The sequence below is a fragment of the Miniopterus natalensis genome, chromosome 8 (assembly GCF_054644295.1).
Source record: "Miniopterus natalensis isolate mMinNat1 chromosome 8, mMinNat1.hap1, whole genome shotgun sequence".
Lineage (NCBI taxonomy): Eukaryota > Metazoa > Chordata > Mammalia > Chiroptera > Miniopteridae > Miniopterus > Miniopterus natalensis.
Window position 1 is genome coordinate 61,831,916 of NC_142088.1, and position 20,585 is coordinate 61,852,500.

At 37.3% G+C, this 20,585-nt stretch overlaps 1 protein-coding gene across 1 annotated transcript in view; it reads right to left on the reverse strand.

Moving 5' to 3' along the window:
* ARHGAP15 (Rho GTPase activating protein 15) overlaps positions 1-20,585 on the reverse strand; it is a 574,327-nt gene that overhangs the window by 53,384 nt on the left and 500,358 nt on the right. The window contains exon 13 of the mRNA XM_016196534.2: positions 2,581-2,686. Within this exon, the coding sequence (XP_016052020.2) occupies positions 2,581-2,686 (106 nt within the window). The remainder of the gene's footprint in view (positions 1-2,580; positions 2,687-20,585) is intronic.

The following is a 20,585-nucleotide window of genomic DNA, read 5'->3' on the forward strand; positions in this document are numbered from 1 at the left end:
AGGAAACTAATTTAGACATAAAAACACAATCAGGAGTTAGCTGTTCACACCAGAATCCTGTGGCATGAAAGCGAAGGCTTCTCATCCTTCAAAGGTTTTTAATTGGATGGAGTCTCATCTGTGTGGTTTGTTTTTTTCAAGGAAGGATTTAGCTGACTCTCAATTTCTTCATTTTATGGCTGTTCTTTCGGTTGGAATAAAAAAGGATTAATTGAGGCTGAGTAATTGATATTTCCCCAGATCTCCAAGGCTAGGTATTGCATAGCATTAAAGAGTATACTTTTCCATTTGTTTTATGACTTTGCCCAGTTAAAGTTACTGCGATAAGCACTCCAGTATTTACTTGTAACTTGAAACCCCTTTCATGGTGTGACTGGATCCTACGGGAAAGGAATTAACATTTGAGGAATGCGTTCTGAGTGCCAGGCATTGTATATGCATTATCTCATTTAATTCTCATAGCCACAAGATATGGCAGATATTATTTAATCAGATTTTATGTGCCTGGGATTATAAAGGGAGTAAAGTAGAGAACAAGGATTTGACTCTAGATCTATCTATTTCTTTAAAGCCCAAGATCCGGTCATTCAGCCTCACTGGGTTTCCCACTGTAGTCAGTACATGGAGGTGACAAAAAAGGACATCCTAACAACGTGAGGTCTTCTGAACTTTAACACAAGTCCTCTTCTGGGAGTGAAATAAGAAAGAAACTAATATGATGAATTAGATTAAAACATGTTACCTAATGTACTGACTGGTTAAGGGAATTACCAGCTATCTATATCGTGGAATACTATGTCATCATTAGAAAGAATCAGAGAAGTCTGTTTAATAAAATGTAAAGCTGCCTGCGAGTTGCAAAGAAATGGCAGAACAATATATTTTGATATACTTTGACACAGTCAACGGCCATACACACATGTGCTCAGAAACAGGTCTGGAAGCACACATACAAAAGTGTTAGTTACCTCTGCTCAGCACGCTGAGAATGACTAGTAGTAAACTTTACTGTTTAATCAGATATTCACCACTGTTGTTTAATTTTTTTATGTGAATTCCCATGTATGACATTAACAATTAAAATTCATGTAAGGAACTAGTTGAATAGTCTGCCGGAATGACCAGACCCAAGAACTGGGTGATCAAGGTGCTGAGGGTTCAGAGAAGCAAACTTCTTCTGGCTTCAACATCACCATCTGCAAATGGTGAAAGCTAAAACCTCACCACGCGTATTGACCTCGGCCTTATCTGGGGAAGGCAGTCACAGAGGGCAAGCGAGTCACAGTCATTTCAAAGTCAGCGTGTCCAAATGGGCTCTCCAGCCTGCAGTTCCTTCTCATCCTGCTCTTCCTCCAGCCTTGCCCGCCTGTGTGGCACTACCATTTCTCCACTCGCTCAAGCCCAAACCCGAAGAGGCACACTTGATTTCCCCTTTCCCTTCCCCACTGCATCCCAGCCAGGCACCTCCAGAATCTCTCTCTAAGGGCTCCACTCATGCCATCGTTATCTTTTGCCCGGACCACTAGGGTTGCCTCCTAATAGGTGTGCCTGCTTTCACTTTTGCAATCCGTTCTCCACATGGCAACCAGTGTGATCTTTTATACTCCCTCAATTTAACACTCTTTGTGGTTCTTCACTGTATTTACAATGGAATACAAATGTCTTACTGTGGCTCATGAGACCCTATATGATCTGGCACCCATTTAACATTTGTGACCCAACTCCCACCACCATCGCCCTAGTTCATTAGGCTCTAGCCATCCTGGCCTGCTTTTCAAACACAACAAACTCTTTGGGTCCTCTGGGTTTTTTTGTTGTTGGTAATCCTCACCAGAGGATATTTTTTTTCACTGATTTTTAGAGAGAGTAGAAGGGGGAGAGGGAGAGAGAGAGAGAGGAGGAGAGAGAGATACAAATTGATTGGTTGCCTCCCGCATGTGCCAACGTGGGCCAGGGACCAAGCCTGCAACCTAAGTACTTTCCCTTGACGGGAATGGAACCTGAGACCCTTTGGTTCATGGGCCGACGCTCTAACCACGGAGCCACACTGGCCAGGGCAGTGTCCTCTGGGATTTTATACTTGTTTTTTCGCTCCTTGGAATACTCTTCTCCTAGGTGTTTATAGGGATGACACCTTATTAATCTGAGTCAACATTTTACAGATGAGGAAATCAAGTTTCAGAGAATTTAACTAATTTATTTGTGGTCCTAGCACTTGGTACATGGCAGGGCAAGGTTTTGAACTCATGTCTGAAACATCTCATGTTCTTCCCATTATACTATATAACAAAGTAAAGATGGCCCATACCAGGGCTCTGGCTATAGTTCTGACCATCAATCAGCAAGTATCTATTTGTTGAAAAGACCAGGAAAAGTAAATTCATTCAAAAGTTCCTTTTGTAGCTTCTCCTTTCTACCATTAGTACCTTCTCCAATGCCTGCAGGAAGACTTACATCAGAGAGAGGGGGAAATCTGAGATCCATGCATTTGGAAATTCTTGTCTTAGATATCTGAAATTAGATATTGTTCATTTAGGAAAAGAGTATGTGATGACGCAACCAGAAGCCTTTGCAACTTACTTTGTCAGATGTCCAAAGAGGACTTTCATGGTGTCACGATTTGGTGGAGGGAGTTTTTGTACAAGAGACTTTATAGTTTCAATTCTTGTGTTGTGGTCTTGCTTTTCTGAAAAAAAATAAAATATAATAAAGACAAAGGTTAGGGAAGAGCAAGGTCTCATAGTTATATGAGGGAATTTTCTTAGGAGAATTTTGGACTAAGAATTAGCATCTTAAAGTCCTACTCAGTAGCCAAAGAGAATAGGTGTCTCAACATTGTCATAGAGCTGCTTCATTTTGGCTGAATTAGATCATGGCCCTGTGACTAAGACTGGTCATTGAACCTGAAGTTAAAGTGTTGCCTGGGACTCCTGGGGAGGTCATGTGCAGGGTGCGGATTTATCTACTGAATCAAATCTCGTAAGTGTTTTACTATTATACAAGGCATGGTAGGATGAATAATGAACTTCCAAAGATGCCCATGTCCTACTCTCTGGAACCTGTAAATATATTACTTTCCAAGCAAAAGGGATGTTGCACATGTGGTTAAATTAGGGATTATTAGATAGGGAGATTCTGTTGGATTATTGGGGTGTAATCACAAAAGTGGTTAAGAAGGAACCAAGAAGATCAGAGTTAGAGACAGAAATCATGTGACAAAGGAAGCAGAAAGAGAAATGGCTATGTGATGAAGGGCCATGGACCAAGGAATGAAGACAGCATCTAAAAACTGGAACAAGAAAGTAAATGGAGCCCCCAGAAGGAAGAGAGTGCACTGATTTCTGCCTTCTAACCTCCAGGAGAGTAAGATAATAAATTTATGTTGTTTGAAGCCACTGAGTTTGTGTGATTTGTTACAGCAGCCACAGGAAACAAACACACAAGGACACACATTGTGATTCAATTACAAATATTCTATTGTTTGCTTGATTTTGTGGAAGAGTAAAAAAATAAAAGTTTTATTACTTCTATGCTGTCCTGTCTCTGTAATACATTTCGTTTTTTGCTATAAATTAAGAAAGTGAAGAAACAAAAATTAAAAGTATAAAACTTAGTCATATACATGTTAAAAAATAAGAAGTTCTTCAAAACTGCATGCCTCATGAATGGTTTTACTTCCTTTTGTTTCTTTTTTACCTTTGTGCCTGGATAGCATAATAAAAACTAAGTTACTTAGTGCACTAGAGAATTCATCTTACCATAGTTTTAACCAGGGCATAGAATTATAATTATTTATTGAACTTAAACATTTTTTGTACTTTTATTTCTAACTTCTAGCACAGAGCCCTGAATGACCCTAAAGAGGCCACTGCTGCAAAAGATCATGCATAAGAGAATAATATGTAAGACAACACCTACCCAGTGTCCACTCACTTCTTCCTTAGCAAGACAACCCCATTGTTGAGGGAATGGCAATATGCCCACTTAAAAGAGTTCATCTCCCAGTTTTCTTGGCAGCTGAAGTGACTATGTGACTAAGGTTGACCATTGGGACTTAAGTCAAAGCCTAAGATGGGACTTCTGCGGGGGGAAGGGGGATCTTGTAAAGGGCGCTAATTTAGGTTTTTAGCCTTTTTACCTCTGCTCTTCAGAATGCAGATAGAATGGTATAGCATGAGATGGCCGTGAGAACTGAGGCCAAGCAGAGTGGGACACACAGATGGAAGGTGCTTCCCTGAATCTGTGGAGCAGTCAGATCAGTCCTATTCTGTCTGTCTCTGAGTTTCTTTAACACAAGAAAATAAGCCTCTGCCCGGTCGGGTGTGGCTCAGTGGTTGAGCATCGACCTAGGATCCAGGAGATTGCAGTTCGATTCCCAGTCAGGGCACACGCCTGGGCAGCTGATCAATGACTCTCTCATCATTGATGTTTCAACTCTCTCTTTCTCTCTCCCTTCCTTTCTCTGAAATCAATAAAGATATATTTAAAAAAAGAAAATAAACCTCTGTGTACTGAAGCCTTTATGAATGATTCTCTGATACTATGATGTGCTACCTAAAGCCCAATTCATAATCACCTGTTATTAGGTAGATGAACTTAATAAAGTGGAATAATAAAGAGTTAGTTTAGAAACTGGCAGGGTTTTTCAAATACAATTTTGCAAAAAACCCCACACTTTTTATAAGAAATGATAGGAAAAATATGCTGCAGAGGATGGTATTTGGCTAAAGTGGGATGGGGCAGTTTTCCTGGTAGAACTGTGCTTGGAAGCTTTTCTTCTTCCTCCTAAAACCACAAAAGCCTATAAATAATACCTCCTACAGTCACAGCTTTCAAAATTGCAGTTATTCTTAGAAGAGTTCCAATATAATATGGATTGGGCAACTGCCAATGAAAGAGACAAAGGGGAGAGACACAGGAAGAAAAAAGAAAAGCCAGTTGCAACAGCATAAAGGACAGCAGGTCTAGTCTTTCTGCCCAGAGAGTAGAAAGCCCCTTGTACCTTAATGTTGCTAAGACAATGTGACACTTTGTAAGACCAGTTGGAGCCTATGGGACACCAGAGACTCAGGAGAAGAGATAAACAAATCAGTAATGATGAAAGTGAAATCGGTACAGTATGCCCAGGGCAGAGTTCTCAGGGACACTTGGGTACCTTGCATCCAGCCATCTGAAGCTAATGCTACACACCAATGACTATATGAAATATATATAGCCCATGCTAGTAATAGAATTTACCTGAGGATCTAGTGAACCTCTTGGTTCAGGCAATAAAGATGATAATAGAAGTGGTATAGCAGTAGTCCCTATACCTATCATGATAGTTCTGAATAAAGTATGCCTTACTGTTAAAAAAAAAAAAAAAAAAAAAAAAGGTGATGGGGGAGAAGAATGGAGAAGAATGGATGGGAGTAAAGGAGACCTTTCTAATTTTACCAAAATCTGGCCATAGTAATGATCAAGTCAATGCCAGAATATCCCAAAAAGCGATCAATTGCCACTGAGGACTACAGAAGTAGCAGTCATAAATTAAGCTGGACAGGTGATAAGGGTGGTCCAAATGGGTATATCCAAGGAACCCCTGTATTAGGGAACATATGATCCAGCCAAGGGTGAGTTTCAGAAAGGTTGGGAGTTGCTTAATTGGAAATGTATAAATTTGCAAGTGCACTGCCATAGCGCTTGGGCAGCAACTAAAACTTTATTAAGCCTGTTTAACCACTAGGTAAAATAATCGTGAATTTCCCTAGACAGAATCAGTTCTCCTTTTTCTGTGCTCCGTTGCTCTTGGGACATTCTGTTTACACAATATTCCACATAATACTGCCATGGCTTGAAGCTACCCAAGTGCCCATCAGTAGATGAGTAGATAAAAAAGTTGTGGTACATATATACAATGAAATATTACTTGGCCATAAAAAAGAATGAAATCTTACCATTTGTGAGAGCATGGATGGACCTAGAAAGTATTGTGCTAAATGAAATAAGTCAGTTAGAGAAAGACAAATGCCATATGATTTTATTTATATGTGGAACCTAAAGAGCAATATACATGAACAGACAAAACAGAAACAGACTGATAGATACAGAGAACAGACTGATGGTTGCCAGAAGGGAGAGGCATTGGGGGACTGGGTGAAAAAGGTGAAGGGATTGACAAGTACAAATTGGTAGTTACAACATGGTCACGGGGATGTAAAGTACAGCATAGAAAATATAGTCAAAAATATTATAATAACTAATTATGGTGCCAGTTGGGTACTGGAAATATCAAGGGGATCACTTTGTAAAGTATATGATTGTCTAACCACTGTGCTGTACACCTGAAACTAATACAAAATAATATAGAATATAAACTGTAACAGAAAAATTAAAAAATATATTGCCATGACTTGAATACCTACTAATATCTCCTATTAAACTGGGAATTTTCTTATAAAGCTAGGAAGCTCTTACACTGGAATAAATAAAGAAAGAATAAGTGGACAAATGAAAGACAGGAACATGAGTTGTAATAGACAGGCCTTGGTTAGAATTCTGTAACAGCTTTTTATTAGCTGGTCTTGGGTAAGTTTCTTATTTTCTCTGAATAATATCAAAAAGGTCAGTTTTATAGATTAAACAAGATAGTATGCGATGTACCTAGCACAATGACTAGTAAAAACTAAATACTTCATAAATGTTCTCCTGTTTCTCCCCTTCAACTTTTTTGAGGCTCATGCTGGGTCTGGTTTACTTTTCATTTCCAGCATTAATCATACTATCTGGTTGCAGTGAGCATTCAAAATGTAGTGGAACTGAGCTGGTGCCAGTGGTGACAATGCACTTGCTATAGTAGTCTGACATTTCATAACACTAAATACTCTGTGAAAGGCTGAGAGACTGATGATCTGATTGGTGAGTAGTTCAGTTACATATCCGAATCCTTGTAAAAGTATATGGTGGTTCCCATATCTATATGAAGTGTATTTTATAGGAATACTTTTTTCTCTTTCTCAACTTTCAGCCACACTTAAAGAATTAGACAACTGAATAGTGGTACACACATGTGTGTGGCTGTTATACATCCATGGAGGGGAAACTGGACAATGGCTTAGAGGGGGCTGAAATATTATCAAGGAGGAGCAGTTTATTTTTCTTACAATATAATCTGAACAGAATCTTTGAAAAGGTTATAGGAAAGCAGTGGTTTCCCATTCAAATCAGTACCACACCCACTCTTCCATAGTTTGTAAAGTCAGGAAATAACACCAACACTTCTAAGTGGAGGAACATCTAAAAATACAATTGGAAACATTAAAATCGAAACGACACCTTTTCAGATCTGGTTTATTGATGTGCCATATTAGGAATTGGAATTGCATACATAATACAGGAGTGGTTAATGAGCTAAGATTCATACACAGCTTACTAAAGATGTGTCAACCGTCTTCAATTGATTCAGTGAGCATGTGAAAGACAGCATTTTCTATTAATATTTCTCCTTCAGCATATGGTTTCTCATTATTGTGAAATACTGAGAGTTTAAAGAAGGCTGAGCTATCTCTGATTTTTTACATTGGGACTGAAGTGGGAAACCAGAAACTTTTTCTCCATGGCGAACCAGAGAACCTCTTAGGTAAATCATAGACTAAAAGGCTTATATAAAAGTATTTCTAGTAATAATGAACTCCATAATTCTTTGACCCTTCACTCATATTTGCTCCTACCTTTATTTCCTTTGACTGTTTTTGTATCTACTCTATGCTCTTTGATATCTCTATTTTAGTTCCCTGCCCATACCCCAATAGCCTCTCCAAACTCCAAGCTGTGAACCTACAACTGCATACAAAGCCTTTCTGTAAGACTTCATTTTTGCCACCCACTAGTGAAAAAAAAGTACATGTAAAAATATACTTAATGCACATGTAGACACAAAAACAGTAAACTGTTGCTTACTGATGCCCGCTTCTCACCCACCTGGCCTCATTTTCTCAAACTACCCTGAACTCTTTTGTAAATGAGCTTCTTCAAAAACAATGCCAGGCTACTTAGAGAAGTAACATCTTCTACCTGATGTGAAAGAGCCTTTAACGTTATGGTAAGGATGTGGCTTTATAGTTTCCCCCTGATTCATGGATTTGAGGACACATTTAAAAAATATATATGGTTTATGATGGTTACATTTGCATTTATCTGCATGAAATGTTGCTACTAAAACAAAGATATTTACAACCAAATGCCTTTTTGCAAAGAGATAAGATAAAGTTATACAGTGATGGAAAGGGTCCTATGAAGTGCAGAACCCTGGACCTACTGACCCCTGGACACTTCTCTGGCCTTATCATCCATCCATTTATTATTCTTAACTTATTTATAGCCACATGTTGAATCATATTTCAAAATAAATTGTGCTTTGTTATATAGGTCCACTCAGAGGAAGAAAAGACCACATTCTCCCCATCACCAATGTATCAAGGACACTCTTTCTTCCATTTATCTGTAATTTGAAAAGGACAACTGTACCCCTTTGTTTTAGGGAGGTCAGAGGATCACAGCTGTTCTGCTTCTGAACATTACTCTGGAATGTATAATGCATCCTGCATGAAAAATGGTAGCACTTATATGTCAGGGCTATATTTGGAAGAAAGCAGTTTAATTTCTATCCCGGTTATAGTTTTTGTACCATGACCATTTCAGAATTTAGTTAGAGGTGGTCCTGGTTTATAGGAGGAATGAGTATCTTCAGAGAACATTCTAAGCATACTTTGCAACTGGTTACAGATCTTTGGGGTATGCCTTATAATTTATAAAACTTGATTTGGGTTTTGAGGAATCATCCAAGGCATGGCAACGCTTGCTTGATAAATTCCTTTAAATAAATTACTTTTACTTTAGGAAGAGACAGTCCCAGGGTGAATTCAAGACTCACATATGGGTACAAATAGACACATACTTCAAGTTCTTGTTATAAATAAGAGAAGTGATGTCTAAAAGACTAGGTAGAATTTTTGCTCTGCAATATGATTTGGGGCATGTTTCTTGAACTCTTGATGTTTCAGTTCCTTACTTAAAAATACCCACCCTCCAAAAAAAACTCCCCACAACTACCCATATACATATTTCATAGGATTGTTAGTAGAATTAAATGTTTCAATGCACATAAATGCATATGTAGTAAGTGCTCACTAAATGTAAACCCCCTTAAATTGAAATTTTTCCTTTGAATCATCCTCTGTATCAGCCCTGATACATGACTGCTCATAGTTCAAGGCTGTTTCCAAAACCATAGGAAGCCATACCATAAATTTTACTCCTTAGTACTCTTCCCCAAAAACAGAAACAACCCACACTATGTGACAGTTCTGTAAGTACACAGACTGCTGTCCATTATCAAAGAGTGTTTGGTTATAATTCCTCAGTAGATAGAGTATATCACAGACAGACATGTCATCGTATTGCAATGGCCTTCAGGCTAACCTGGTGTTGGCAATTTGCACTTTTTCAAGATTCTGTACTCCCCACCCATCTCCAAACCAGAAAAGGCATACTTTACATTTAATTAAAAGGAAGGCACATTCTTCATGCCTGGGGTACCTGGTACATTTGACTTTAGATGTTGAGAATCCATGTCAAAACAGTTCAACTTGAGAACAGAGGTATGTGACTTGTAGGGCAGGAAAGATGCCGCCAGAATGGAATCTAATTGACTCAGGTGAGACCTTTTCCTTTTTCTGGTGGGGGTCACCTGGGAATTAGAGCTATCACCATGTTGGCAAACAGGATTCTCTTGTATCATAACTTGTCCTTCAGGAGGTGTTAATATTTTGTCTGATTTTTGAATAAAAGGGCCCTTTTAGGAAGAATTTTAAAAATGGAAATAACTCTCTGTAGATAATAAATGTCAGTAACAAGAATACTCTGGCCAAGTGAGCGCTGTCAGCCCCTGGGTTCCTTCGCCTGTGAGGGGAGCTTCAGCTCCAGAGACCGGTGCTTCTCACCCTGGAGGAGCTAGTCCACAGTGTGCTGTGAGGAGCCGACCTCATCTTAAACGCAACCTCTATTTCTTGCTGCCTCTACTCCTACTCTCTGGCAATAAGCAATTCAAAAATTACTATAAAGAAAATAAATTTATCTATTTCTTAAATCATTTTTAAAGTATTAAACATGTCTATGTATACATGGTTGAAGAAAACAGATATTAAGGCCCATGTGCAACCTGTAGCAGCAATAAAGTTGGTCCCTATCTTCCCTCATTTTGTAATCCAGAGGGGAAGAGAGAATCCAGAATATGTCATAAGAAATGTTTGAATTTAAGAACTATCATAATGTAAGTATCGATGAAGTTTATGTCTTTCTTCTGACAAAAGGGATCCTATAAGATGATCCCTAAACGCAAAAGCATCTGACGTGTCAGCTTGCTATGCCAAAAATAAGTAAGAAATAATTGAGACATGCAATGAATACTAAATCATCGAATGTAAAATTTTATTTAATCAGTTTCTGAAGGCCTTCAAATTATTACCCTTAGCTTCTTTATACACCCGCACATGCATTCAGGAAAGTAATAAAATCACCTTTTCTTTTTCATCTATGTCACTCTAGAACTGCCAGCGTACCGACCTCACCTCGAGGGCAAGTATTCAAGATTTAGACTCTCAGTAACTTTTCATAAGTGGTATTGCTTTGGTGCAATCAATTTTAGGATGGTAACATTTCCTAAAATTCACCAGCCTAAAACTATCCCTGAGACCCACCTGCCTAAATTCTGCAGCAATGTCCCTCTTGGTCTGAATTGAAGAGCAAAGCAGTTGCTGACACCCCAGCAGCAATCCTCACAGGAAAATCATGGTCATGGTGTCCTCCATGGAATTTCTTGTTTTCAAAGCAATCTTGGAGGTGTCATGGTGGCCAAGCACATATCTAACTTACGAATGACACTAATTCAATAGGCTATAATCTGTGCTGAGAAAATAAAGCTCACTGGTTTGTTTCTTTGAAATTCAGTTCCCTTGTGAGAATTTTCATTAACCAATATTTAGTCACATATATCTAGTTTTACAGTTTTTTAAAAAACCAACCAAACAAACAAAAAACAAGGCTTACCATTTGGAGTCATTTGACATCTTTCTAATTATAAACCAGTAATTCTTTTCAAATACTCAAGTAGCTCTTCACATCAAGCATTATCTTTGCACATTTTCATAGGGGTAGAAACCATACAAATACTTTTATAGATATGAAGTTTTTAATATAAGTGTCTATCTGTTTCTATTGGTAGACAAATTAAATTTATAGGAAATTTAAAAAATTGCACTTGAAAACTACTAAGGTCCCTCACGCAATTAAGACAAATGCTAAGAAATATTTCCCCCTGTCCTTTAGGTTAAAATATGTTTTTGAAGGAAGTATATTAAACTTAATCCGTAACTATTTATTTTGAACAAAAAGCCTCTGGAAAGGAGATAATGGTTAGTATGTGAACTGTTTTTCTGGCCGCTTCATTTGACAAGGCCACATGGTGACACTGAGAGCAGGGAGAGTTAACAGCACAAACATCAAAATCCTTCAAGAAATGGAGAATAAAATCATTTTATGATTCAGCTTTTTTTTTTTTTTTAATTGTGAGACTATTGTAAAAGAAAAACAGGCAACATGTGGCAACTTTAGTCAGCATTTCTGAACTGGGAATGATAAACACCTCTGCCTGGCTCTGGCATTTATCAGGACTGAGATATTATTACCACATACAGTCACAGCATGGTTACTGTTATCATCGGAAAAAAGAGCCAGCTAATCTTAATGGTTTGTAAAGCCGTTACCTGCACTGGTCTGACATTTATCATGATCATTTTACCACATGGGTCCTACATAGCAAAGGTCTTTTATCTGGAAGGGACATCACTATGAATTATTATTTGCAGCTAGGTAGAAAATTGTATGTTGTAGATACCTTTTCTCATTATAAATCACATAGTCACATTTCACCATTTCCCCCAGAAAGCTGCTGAGCCCAGGGTTTTTTGCCACAGCTTGCTTTCCTCTCCCTCTCTCTCTTTTTCTTTATAGTTTCTTGAAAATATTAGCCATTTTTTTCATTAACATCCTTAATATAATTTTTGAAGAACCACATATACGGTAGGTGAGTGTACATGTACTTTCATTATAGTTAAAGGACTTTCCTCCACATTCTGTAAAGGGATTGCATAGAACTCCAGAAATTCCAGTTGATAAACTGTCTACTCTACTTTTTTTTTTTTTTTTTAATACTTATTGTCTCTTCTGTCTTTGTGACCAGAATTTTCTCTGTTCTTGACCTTGTCAATGGAATATTTACCAGTAAATCAGAAAAAATTTCTGATGTTTGATTTGAAATACTGAAAACAACTTATGCCATTTCTTGCCTGAAATCCTTAGCTTGGGAAAAGGTTCTTATGAGGAGTAAACTATAGTTTTGTTTTGTTAGACTGTGAGTTTTTTCAGGCTCTATTTTCATGAGTTACAATGGAGTAGAAGGTTCCTCCAACAAATTTGTTTTAAAAATTGCTTAGATTCTATTCCTAGCTATCTACGCCCTAATGACAAACATTAGTATATAGTATGGGAGAAAAAAGGATATTAAAAGGTATGATGTTCTAGAAGCATGGGACCAAGTTGGTAAAGTGAAATGCATTAATTTGACAATGGAAAATTACAATGAAAAGCCCAAGTTGTTTACCATGGGGAAGAAATGAACAAATACTCTCTTCTAGAAAGATTGAGACAACTAATCTTCTGAAAGAGATATTTATATATTTTCTTCTTTCTCAAGTGTCCCATTAGGAATAAACAAGCCAGAAATTCTGCACTTTTATAATGAAGAGGGAGGAGAATTCTTTGCCATTTTTGCATTTAGGAAGAAATGTGCAAGAAGAATGTGACAATTTAAGCAAATCAAGATTGTTTCAAATGCATCACAAACGGGACTTTGTGGGCTATTTTATACTAGCATGTGAAGCAGACAGTAAATTTGAAAGTAGGATTTTCTCAATGGTCTAGTTCCGATGTGTTTCCCGATTTCTTTGTGTGTTTAAAAGAGGTTTGGATGTGGTGTTTAATATTGCTTCGACTCTTTTGCAAATGAGTTCTGGAGAAATATTCGAACATGAAGGAAAGCTGATGTGCTATAATGCTGACAGCAGCTGGGGGGAAATGAGTGAAGAAGCCAGATTCCCGAGCCTGGATTTAGCAAAAATAAACACCTACCATTCCATTAAAAAAAACTTTACCATTTTAAATGTTTCTGGGCATCAATGGCAAACCACTCTCCCCTTGAAGAAGCCAATATTCTTCTCAAATAACTCCATTATTGGGGGGGGGGGGGAGTAAACAGTTTAACCTGACCTGCATTATTTTGCAGTGATGTGCTTAAGTTTGCTTACCTTGTTACATTTGGTTCTACACTTTTTTAAAAAAATTATCTTTATTGTTGAAAGTATTACAGATGTCCCCATTTTTGTTGTTTTTTTTTTTTTGTATTATTACAAATTTCCTTCAAAGGAAACAGTTTCTGAGACTTATGAGACATGCTTGCATAAATTGGGGGGGAGGGAGCGGTGGTGGAAGAGTCATTTGTGAAATTAACTTGCACTTTTACTGCTCAGGAGGAATTGCACACACTTTAGCTGGGTCACCTAAAATTTTATTATAAAGCGCGGGTCTAATATTCCAACACACTGCCTTACCAATGGAACGAAAGGCTACACTGATTTAAAGCAAACAAAAACAAACAAACACTTTTATTCTTTTTAAATTCAGAATGACTCTTTTGTTCTAGTTTAACATCATCCTGCCATTATTGCCCCCCAAATACTGTAACCTGGGAGCATTTACAATAATGTCTGGGGCTTTGCAGCTTGGATTTTCGTGTTTTCTGGGGAGCGGGGTGACTGGCTGAGTGCTAATGAAAGCCAGGGCCTTGTGGCGGTGGCTGGAGCCGGGCTGGGCGGGCAGACGCTCCGCGCTCCCCGCTGTGCGGCAGTGCAGGCCTCCCCGCTGTTATGTTTACCATAGTTTTAATGTCTGCGAAAAAATTCTGATGCAACCAAATTACGCTATGCTCTCTTGTTTGTCTACCCCCCCTTCAATCTGGCAGATTCCTGTTGCCCCGGACTATTACAGAAAACGCCTCCTCAACTTTGTGGCCATCTTTTCATTCCGGTCTCGCCATGAGAGCCCAGCTGCTTTGCAGTCATGTCTAGAAGATCATACACGGTCTATCTAGAAGTTTCGGGAGGAGCACACACACACCTTGCTCCACTTATGCCACCTAATAACAAGATCTTTTTCTCTACTGCATTTGAATTTCATCGAAGATCATCTTAAAGCACCAAACGTAACCATCCAGCATTGACAATACTAGTTTAAAATGCAAATGTACTTGCTGACATCCACTGTGTCTTTAAAGAGATCTATCGGAAAACCCCCAAACTCTCACTGTAAATGACATAACATGCTCTAAGATGAAAACAACCAGTCTGTGATTTGAGTCGATTTATGCTTTGTCTCTTTCTTAAAAACAAGTATCTCAAAGAAAATGATTACTCCATTATATTGTAAATTGATGAATTCACCAAGTGTGATGTACAGTGAAGTTTTAAAATGTATATTCATACACCTCTTTAGATCCATTAACAGGACTTAAGGCGATGAGGTTGCAACTCATTCCCATTTGGATAGTGGGGGCTGGGGAGCATAGGAATTAATAGCATAAACGGCACTTGGAAAAGTTTAACTTCAATGCATCAAACTCCAGGTGCCAGAGTTTGAGGAAAATAACCAATAATAGCCATTTTTTACATATTTGATGGGACTGATTATGCAATGTGCAACTCTAAATGGCTTATAGCACATTGTAGCATGGTTCCATCCCATTGGCTACAGTAGGGTGCAGGCAGATGGATGACAGTGACAGGGAGAGAAGTGCTTTTGCTTAGCCGTGCGTTAAGATGCCATCCAGAAGCTCTGTGCACTGCAGACACTTCATTAGGATGCCAGGATAATGGTAAACTACCACTCAGAGTGACACCCCATTTCCTGCTTACTGAGCGCTCCAACCTCGGCAGATGTCAACAATCTCACAGTGCTACAGAGCAGACCTAACTTTCCAGCCACTTTGACTCCAATTTTTCCCTCCTAACAGTGCCATACATTATGTGCAATATGTAATGGCAAACACCTCACTGAAAACAAAATCTGCCCAATTCGTTAAGACTGGAGTGCTTAAATTTTTTTTTGTTTCTTTTAAAAAGATGAAGGACACTGGGTTGGGGAACAGATTATGTCCATTCCTTATTTTAACCTCAACATTTCCTGCTCTGATTTCCATTTGCTAAGCAGTTCAAAGTGTTAATTGCGTGGTGAACTCTGATTAATAGTAGTTAAACTCTGATCACGGGGGATAGGACTGTTTCTTTTAATTAATGTCCGTTTCAAAGGTAAGAGATTGTGGAATTCTTTTGTTACAGATTTTAAACCTAGTTTCGGTATAGTCCTTAGTTGTCTGCCAAGAAAAGGCTGACTTGAGCATCTGGATGATATTTCCTCTGCAAATGTACAACTTGAGGCCATTCGCGCACCTCCTTCCCAGCAACTCAAGCCAATAGAAACTTTTTTCTATGGTATAAAGTACAAAATTCTTTTTATAAAGAAGCAAGGTGTGGTTTAGGTAATGAAAGAATAAAATCCCCAAATGGAAAAAAATATTTTGAAGAGTACCATTATGATAAGTGATTGATTTGCATTTTGTGATTCTAAGTATCTTCGAGGAAGCTCAACGGGCCTTCCTTGCAAATGACAGGACTAAAAATAAATATCTTCCTCTCAGGTCTGTTACCATTTCCAGGTAAAGATGCAAATGTAAAGAAGTTATAGGCAGAGGTCACACTCCAAGGGAGAATTTGAATGCAAAGTTTCAATGTGATGCCTTCTAGAAAAAGGTGATGCAAATCTTGACTGTTGGCTTACAATAGCATCTGGTTGGCAACACCTTAACTAGTTCTTGGAATTTGTCAATAAATAGGTTTGAAGACAAATAATTCTTAAACAGGAACTGGCAGTCAACATGATGACAAAAAGTTAAGTATAGTTTACTTCAAGACAGAGTGAACTTTATTGAAAAATGCCAGTGGTGGGGCCAACTGTGTTATTGAACTACTGAACCTGAGAACCTGCCTTTCTGAAAGTGGATAAGAATATGTTTATCTTTCTTCAACTTCCTGATTTCAGAACCAAGGACTCAAGGTCTATGCCAACCTGGAAGACTGGGCAACACTATCCTACACAGCTAATGCTGTTGATATGTTAATGCTTTCCTCTTTCTCACCACTTGTCTCCCCTTCTAACTATAGATGAAGACTTCTCTTTTACCTGCAATAATTTAGAGATAGCAGTTCCCATAAACTAACCTAGGAGTTTGTGAGTGGAAAGCATAAAGGATGCCCTGATAAGGGCACATACCACCATAGGAATTGTAGTTCCATATGTAAAACACAGGAAGGGTGGAGACTGCCAAAATTTTATTAGGAATAAATTTTTGGAATTCTAATGTTTTATGTATTTCATCTTTTAGAGTACCAATGAGTTAAGGAATATGGCAGGGGAAAATTTGATGATAGTAAGGCCACAAGACTATAAATGTGCTAGATAAGGATTATATAAGAGTTGTGGTGATCAATTTGTCATCTGGGTATTGCTCTAAAATGAGAATTAGCTAGAACTGAAGCAAAGGGTAAAAGGCAATATGCATAGAATGTTGGATACGTTTCCACCTTTTGAGATGAGTACACATAACAAAATGTTCGACAGTGCATTACCTATGAAAAAACTCATTTCTTTTTTTTAAGTCTTTTTTTTTTAATATATCTTTATTAATTTCAGAGAGAGGAAGGGAAAGGGGGAGAGAGATAGAAACATCAATGATGAGAGAGTCATTGATCGGCTGCCTCCTGCACGCTCCCGACCGGGGATCGAACCCGCAACCCGAACATGTGCCCTGACCGGGAATCGAACCCTGATCGCCTGGATCCTAGGTCGATGCTCAACCGTTGAGCCACGCCCAGCCGGGCAAAAACTTATTTCTGATAAGACAACAATGCCCAGAAGTACAAACTGTCACTATGACCACGAGCCATTTAAGAAATGCTTCAGCATCTTCAGTAGAATTTGAAACATCAAGGGGTCTAATGAACAGGGTTAGGAAGCCATCAGGGGAGAACAGGGGAAGATGAAAAGATACTAGGATAGGTTGGCAGGGAGATGCATGGTGAGGGAAGACAGAATGAAGACTAAAAATGAAATCAAAATGAAATTTCGCATTAAAGGCCCAACTGTCATTGCAAAAAAAATCAGGTCAGCTATATGGCTGACAAACGAGAGAAGCTTCCCCAGAATGTGGACACAAAAAAATGATAGGAAAGAGACATGCTGGAAGTCAAAGAATTGAGAGATTATCTACAATTATAAGCATACTTGAGGAAACCATAAACATCTGAAAAATGTATAATAATCCAGGAAAAAATTAAAAGTAACTTTTGTGAATGAAAAAAAAAACTACCTCAGTATTAAACATAATAGCTAGGTTCTAAGAAAACATCATTGAGTAGGTACACCACTTTGATATGTTCTGACAAAACTTTGGAGTGATAAAGATTAAACATTGTCTTACAAATATTAGAACAAAAATAAGACTAAATAAATAAACAACCAGGCTTTCCTAAGACTTATCTTATAAATTCTAAGGTAAAAGCAAAGCAGTATCTACTGTTTATGGGGGAGACGGTGGCCCCCAAACTGTGTGCCTACTTAAATTATCTTTTTCATGTTAAGACAAAAGAAATTCTCACCTATTCAAAAATTTTTAGTAACACTGCTTTCTTGCAAAGTTTACTTGAAGGTTTATATAAGACTACCAAGTGGTGAATCAAAATTTGTAATCAAGAATAGAGACATTATAAACAAAACCAAGTATCTTCTTTATTTATTTGGATCCCAAACTCAGAAAGCCCCATTGGATTATCTCTGGCTTTCATTTTATTCTCAGTACCAGGAAACGGTTTCCTTGCAGCCCAGTCTTCACAATTCAGGTGAAAGCTCTGGGAACATATGATGGCCATTTAAAATGATGACTGATGCTATTCAATTCTGGAATTTGCTAGCAAACACCATTATTGGAACACTGCATTGGAGATTACTAAATAAATTTCCTCTTTCCCTCTTGAAAACCAAAGCTCCAGAGAACTGTAGAATATTGGCTCCCATTTATTGCTAAGAATCTTTGGTAAAATTACTTTATTTCTATAATAATTGTATTTAAAGAACTGAATTGAGGGGCAATTAAAGTGATAAAGACTGAAAAGTCAAGCAATGATAAATATTATATATAAATTTCCTAAGTTGTATAAGTTTTAAAATTAAGTAAGCTAGGGGAAAAAATGTAACATAGATTGGAATATCCCCAAAATATGGTGATAAAACTCAGAGTGATTTTAACTTTCTTCTTTTTACTTTTTAGTTCAAGTTAACTTTAATAACTATTTATTATTTTTGTAATATGTTAAAAGAGACAATTTAAAGTAAGTTTGTACAATTGCTTAGATACCATATAATTATAGCTTTGCTAAGAAGTTAATTAAAATAACTGTTAGGAAATATACCAAAATATTAACCCATGTTAAATTATATTTTAATAATATGATTATGGGTCACCTTTTTTTCCATTTTCAAATTGTTCTGTAATAAGTCTGTGTAATCTTGATAATAAAAAATAATTCTCTGTCTTTGGTATAGATATCAACCTTTCGTTGTTCTATAGATAGAAAAATAAATTATTTTCACAGGTTAAACCATTTCTAGGAAAATAATATACTTGACTTTTCCTCTAGGTATTTTTGTTGCAGTTAATCTTTTATTTAGTGAATATGTTCCATAATAAAAAAAAAAAGTCAGAGTTTGACCCTTTCTTCTCATGGGTGAAAGTAGTGGGTGTAGGGTATGGGTGTAGGGTACTGGCAGGGAGGGAACAGAAAATATAAAATGTTGCAGGGATATATATTTGCAACCTGAAGAAAGACCAAGTATCCTGGGCTGCCATGTCTATAAATATATTCTAATTCCATATTCTAATTTCTGATTCTTCCTCAATCAGATCTTTTCTTAGGGAATTATATTGCCCATCTAGGCAAACCTTTGAAGTGTGGAAAATAAAACCTAAAAACACAACACTAGTTCACAAATGAGATTGTATGAAAATATTTCTAAGTCAAAAAATAGGCTGCTATTCATCTTATATTGAAACACACACTTTATTCCCATACCTAACCCTTTAAGTCATATCAATTTCTCTTCTCTTTTGGAAACTACATTTGTTAATACTTTCTCTACCTGTAGAGAAGCGTTGAGAAATGAAGTAGTATCTAGATAATTTATAACCCTAAACTTTACTTTTGCCTCAATTTTTCTGTAAATATTAGCTGCCTAATTAATATCTTTTCATCAAATTATCAAGATAATTGATTCAGTTCTTCAGTTCACCTTATATGCATAGTGAGTTGAGAAATGATTCTTTAGAGTTAGCATCAGGAGTCAGCTCCCAGTTCTACTAGGCAGAAACACAAGAAACCCCAAATTAAATATTCTGAATTTAGAAGTTGTTGGACAAGCACAAATAAATTTTTTTTGGTTTAAATTTTATTCACAGTTGGTGGTTGATGTGTATGGACTAAGAATTTGGAAGATAGGACACAACAGTATGTGGAATAATGAAGAGAGCCCCCTGTTGGTTAATCCTAGAAATGCCTTCCAATGCCTTTCCACCCTCCAGATGACCAGAGAGCTATATTTAAGCATATGCAATTGGCCGTGTGATTCAAAATTAATTGGGATGGGGGCAAAGTCAGCTTCTGCTGATATTATTCTAAAATTGATTAATATCATTTTAAAAATAAAATGTTTTCAAAAACAATCATTTAGTTTTCTCTTTTAAAGGATATAAAAAGGCAATATCAATTTCCAACAAATGGCTAGACATGTAAGCAATAGGGAGAATGTTTTAAATTAAATTAGACTAAAAAGTAAATTTGCGCATATTACAATGGGATTCCTTAAAGACGCTGGAGGCCATTGCTGTAGCAAGGAGCTGATGCTTCGCAAAGGCTCTTCTGTTCTTTCTAAAACCAATTTGTGGCTGAATTTAAAAAGAGAATAAAGTTATTTTCTCATATAATCAAGCAATGGCCCTTTTCAATAGTAGACATATTCCAGGACTTTAGAAATTTTAAAAAAAACACACAATAAAGGATGCAAATGTTATTCTTTTCCAGCTAACATAATTTTTTTAAAAGTAAACATCAGCTCCTCAAGGGAGATTTCGATTTGAAGACTGTTTATTATATCATTTGAATAGGACTAGACCTGGCCTTTTGACTTTGAACCACTACCAAATTTCAGGCTGTGAGGAAATTGTTCTACATTTCCTGACAAATTGAGTTAAGCAGACATTAAGTGGGCTTTAAGAAAACAAATGGCCATCTTTATCACAGGTGGACACTGATGGCTTAATGGGGCCTGGG